The sequence below is a fragment of the Penaeus japonicus genome, unplaced genomic scaffold (genome assembly GCF_977035675.1).
Source record: "Penaeus japonicus unplaced genomic scaffold, GWHDUDI00000001_assembly GWHDUDI00000001, whole genome shotgun sequence".
In the NCBI taxonomy this organism is placed as follows: domain Eukaryota; kingdom Metazoa; phylum Arthropoda; class Malacostraca; order Decapoda; family Penaeidae; genus Penaeus; species Penaeus japonicus.
Window position 1 is genome coordinate 29,220,555 of NW_028234403.1, and position 5,000 is coordinate 29,225,554.

Genomic DNA, 5,000 nt, shown 5'->3' on the forward strand with positions numbered 1-5,000 from the left:
AACTAATCAGTCGGTGAATTAGAAACGGTTTCGACATTCTTTTACGAGAATCGGTTCTTTGTTAATCTTATGTGGACGTTTGGATGAGTGGGTTGACTGTCGATACACAAGATAGTTTGAAGTTAATCAGTTGTTGAATTTGTACAGTGGTTATAAAGTGTATTGAATCTGAAGATTAATAAAATCACTCGAGACTTAGATTTTTTAAAACTTTACTTTCTTTCCAAGAGGTTATCACCACGAAGGAGAAAAATAAATCTTAATATATCTCTAAGTCTTTTTCCTAAGATCGGCGCCTTATCACACAACGACTGAAAACCAAGATACAAAATGGCTGCCAGTGAATCCATCTTCCCATCCTCCTCCTCCTCCGTCTCGTCCATGACGACCTCCTTAGACACCGCCCTTCGTGACGCCCTTGCCCGCGCCCTCGACAAAGGCCGGACTTCCACGGGCGAGACGAGGGAGAGGATGAGTCATTATTACACCTGCAGCGTGGAAGCGGTGAGGAACAAGGTCTTTTGTAAGTCGAGGAGTCGTGAGCAGAGATGGAGGGAGTTCCAAGGACTGCAGGAGGCGCGCAAGAGGGCCCTAGAAGGACTGAAGAGCGCCGGGAGGTTCCTCGTGTCCTTTGTCGGAGGAAGGGACGGGGGCTCGCCTAGGGGCACGTATGAGCGCTTGGACAGTGACGACTTGGTGAGCTTTTTGAGGGTCATTTTGAGCGGGATCCTTTGTGCTATCAGTGATATTCGAAAAGTGCATGAATATTCTGGCAAGTCTCTTATTCTCATTATCGTTTTACTACATCATATTTCTCGTTTTTTTATCAACCTGTCTATCAGTCTGCCTCTCCATTCCTTGACTTCCAGAACGAATCCTTCGAGAGGACCTCCAGTTCAACCTCCACCTCGTCCTCCACCTCACCCTCGGATCCCCTCCCCCGCCTGCGCGCCCGTGTCGCCCTCGAGTTGTCTCGAGCGGGCAAGTGGTTGGTAGCGGGCCTTCAAGGTTATGCCGAGTCTGTCAATCCTACCCTGGCCTACGACGCGCAGGCCAGGCACAGGCTGCACGTCGCCAGTTCGGGATATCCTAATACCTTTCCATATGCTTAATGTTATGCCTTGTTATTTCCCATTTTGTGTTCTATGAGATGAGGGAGTCTGGGTAAAGAATGCATATGTTATGTTATGGATATTATGTATCTCGTGCGAGTGGACATACGGATTGTATAGTTTTCTGTGTGATTCGTAGAGGTATTGTGCAGCTCGATTAATATTTTAATATATATTTTACTGTTGGATGGCGAGCATTGTTTTAGAAAATGAAGTGTGGAAAATAGGGTTTTTTAAATTTTGTACATATTTTGAGGGTAAATATGTAATATCAACATCTTTTAAAATAACATTTTAAATATGTAGTTAGATCAATGACATTAATTTACAGATATCGTGAAAGAAGTGCTTATTTAATGAACATAAATATTGCATATATGTATGTACTTGAGTATGAATTGTTATAATTGTTGTCAATTGTGCAATCAAGCACTATTGTACAGATTTCATATCTGTAATTTTAATTGGATATGTTATGTGAAAATGGCATGTAAAGTCTTTCATTGGAAAGCCTATTGTAATGTAGATTTACGTCAATAAATATATCTGAACAGTTATTCAGACTGATTCTTTCCCCCCAAAAAAAATATCTTAGTTGACAGGTTTTACAGCTGAAAGTATTGTATCACATCTGCTTATAATCACAATATAACATGAAATAATTAAAGATATAATCATAATACTGAAGGGGAGCACATCTTGAGATATTTCACTTCCGTTCTCTCAATGGTGTTTATGAACCGCTTAGTGTCATCCTAATTTATGATATCTGGAACTGGCTAATTCTAATGTAAGTTTTTTTTTTCTGAAATACCAGTACCAGTAATTTTAAATGTCAAAGAATTACATGAAGATAAAAAAAATCTTTTGAAATATTAATTCTGACAACAACTTAATAACAATAATACATTTACATAGATCACAATCTTCTTTTAGAATTTTATTCTTTAATCTTTTTTATCCGGAATCTATATGGAGTCATTAGAGCTTGGAGTAAGGCAAAAGCAGGACTCTTCTTCCATCTTGGGTGGAGTTCACAACAGCTTCTAATGCATTCTCCAACTGATTGATTTAATTGTCAAAATCAAATTATGAACTACATATATGACAAAATATAAATCCATCACTTCAATGGTGTATATGAGGTTAAACAAAGCAATTTCCAAAATATCTTATTTCCAGCACATTTTGTTGTGAACTGATAAACAATATTCTCTGAATTTTTCAATTGCAAAGCTTCATGGGTAATTAAACTATGATAAACTTATTTCTCTTTTATTTATTCTGATGAGCTCCCTGAGCGCATATCAATAAATTGGATGAGGAAAAAATAATTATGAAAATCTTGTCTTCAACTGAAAGGACTAAACAGAGACTTATGTTAATGGCAGAAGTAGACATGATAGTTCTATAATGATCTTAAAAGGATATTTAATTCTAATGAATTGCTTTCAAATTGCGTGGATTGTCCTCAGCACATACTAGCCTAAAACTGAAAACAATTAATGGAGTTGAAAGTTTTGAAAACTATAATTCACGTTTTCAAGTGTGCTATAAAAAAAAAATTTGGCTTTCAAAATATTTTCCTAGTCAATGAAAAATATGAACATAATAATAAATCACATAAAAAATAAATATAACTATATAAATATCAACAATAAGGATATACACAAACACCTTCTGATCTAAAGTATGAAAAAAGAATCTAAAAACATACAACTTTATTTAGCTTTAATGAGAAAAAGGAGTATTCTGAGCAAGTGAATTTTACCTGATGCTCTTAAGTACCTTTCTTCTTTTCAGTAAATAAAAAATCTTTTTACCTCTCTCCTTCTTCTTGGCAAACTGCATACACAGTGAATAGTAAATAACAATAACTAGTAGTAATAATCATCTTTATCATTACCATTACAATCAATAAAAATAGCTGCAATAAAATTAATCTCATCCTTCCGTTTTCAAAACCTTGTTCATTCTAAATATAACTAGAGAAAAAAAGTTAGTTTTTTTTCATTACATATGAATAGGAATTCCATATGAGGTTACTGATTTTGTGAGGAAGACTAGTACAAAATGCAAAAAGAAAGGGTTATATTGAATAAAATAAAAGCTATGCTTATGACACCACAAAAGCATACAACATTCATCATCCTTTTTTTTTTTAATCATAACTTTCAACTCAACACAATAAAAAAGAAGACAGGGAAAGCAGAGAAGATGAGAGAGAGAGAGAGAAAAAAAGGAGAAAAATGTAAAACATGGAAAAAAATACAAAGATTATCATTATAATTAAAATGGTAATAGTTATAATAATAATAATAATAATAATAATAATAATAATAATAATATTGATAATAATAATAATAATATTGATAACAATACTGATAATATTGATAACAATACTGATAATATTGATAACAATACTGATAATATTGATAACAATACTGATAATATTGATAACAATACTGATAATATTGATAACAATACTGATAATATTGATAACAATGATAATAACATTGATACAATAATATTGATAACAATATTAATAATATTGATAACAATATTGATAATATTGATAACAATATTGATAATATTGATAATATTGATAACAATAACAATGGCAGTAGTAATGACAATCATAATAATATTTTAAAAAATGCAAAAAAAGGTACACCCAATAAAACTCAACTATGGAGTCCACCAAGCAAAAACTAATTAGAAAAACCTCAAGCACACGACAAACACCTCCAGAATCTTCCCCAGGTGACCACTATGACACAGATGGAATGGTAAAGAGAAGTGGTTCCCAAATACATCTAACTTTGAGCAATTTCAAATATCGTTTTTATTTCTTGTGAATTCAAAAGTCAAATAAATCATATATATATATATATATATATATATATATATATATATATATATATATATATATATATATATATATATTTAAATATATATATAATAATATATATATTTATATATATATATATATATATATATATATATATATATATATTTTTATTTTTATAATTATATTTATATATATATTTATTATTATATATATATTATTCTATTTTAAATGTATATTATTATATCTATATATATATTATATATATATATATTTAATATATATGAATTAATATAAATATTGATATTGTGTATATATTTTTTTTTAACCAAAAACACAAGACAATTTCTTTTGAAATATTACTCTATAAATGTATTCTTTATCCTCCCTTGATGAATTATATGCAAATCCACAAGATATAAAATGAATTAAATATTTTTTCCCCTCCCTCTTTTTTCCTCCTTTTAATAAAAAATTCTGTCTATTACAACAAAAAAAATATTTCATATTTGCTTTGTAAAAAAAAAATCAATAAATAAAAAAAATCCTATTTTCAAGTTTCTGAATCTAATTCCTGCACTCACACTCGCACTCACTCACTCTCACTCTTTCTCTCTGTTGCCTGTATTAAAAAGAGAAAAGATATTTGAGCAAGCCAAAACCTTTATAAGAAACATAGATCTAAAAGAAAACCTTGATCAAAACTAGGCTAAGCACATAATGCATATTGTGTCAAGTCCACCAATCTGAATTTGCATTTCCTTATACGTCATGGACATCCACATGTTCTTAAGACGAGACTTTTTCCCTCTTCGTACCAACACACACCACCAAAATGTAAACACTGAAAATAATAGAACTCTATGGTTTACAAATATATGCACAACATCTAGAATGTGCTGTCAGTGTCTGTAACATACAAAATGAATAAAAAAATGACAGCAGGCAGAAATGGAGTACAATTTATCATTATCCTGTTTAGAATACTTCATCATTTCAAACTGCAATATCACTGAATTCAACATATTCATCATTTTTTG

The 5,000-nt window shown here is 31.1% G+C and overlaps 2 protein-coding genes across 7 annotated transcripts in view; one reads left to right on the forward strand and one right to left on the reverse strand.

Annotated features, from left to right (window-relative positions):
• Window positions 1-1,669, forward strand: part of LOC122255328 (uncharacterized) — a 1,847-nt gene extending 178 nt beyond the window's left edge. The window contains exons 1-2 of the mRNA XM_043019301.2: window positions 1-696; window positions 870-1,669. The exon at window positions 1-696 is cut by the window's left edge and continues 178 nt beyond it. Coding sequence (XP_042875235.2) covers window positions 331-696; window positions 870-1,112 — 609 coding nt within the window. The 5' untranslated portion in view covers window positions 1-330 and the 3' untranslated portion in view covers window positions 1,113-1,669. The remainder of the gene's footprint in view (window positions 697-869) is intronic.
• A 2,753-nt stretch (window positions 1,670-4,422) lies between these two features.
• LOC122255329 (thioredoxin domain-containing protein 11) overlaps window positions 4,423-5,000 on the reverse strand; it is a 26,875-nt gene continuing 26,297 nt past the window's right edge. For all 6 annotated transcript variants that reach the window (XM_086538600.1, XM_086538593.1, XM_086538586.1 and 3 more), the window contains one exon: window positions 4,423-5,000. This exon is cut by the window's right edge and continues 1,174 nt beyond it. The gene's annotated coding sequence lies outside the window, so the exon portion shown is untranslated.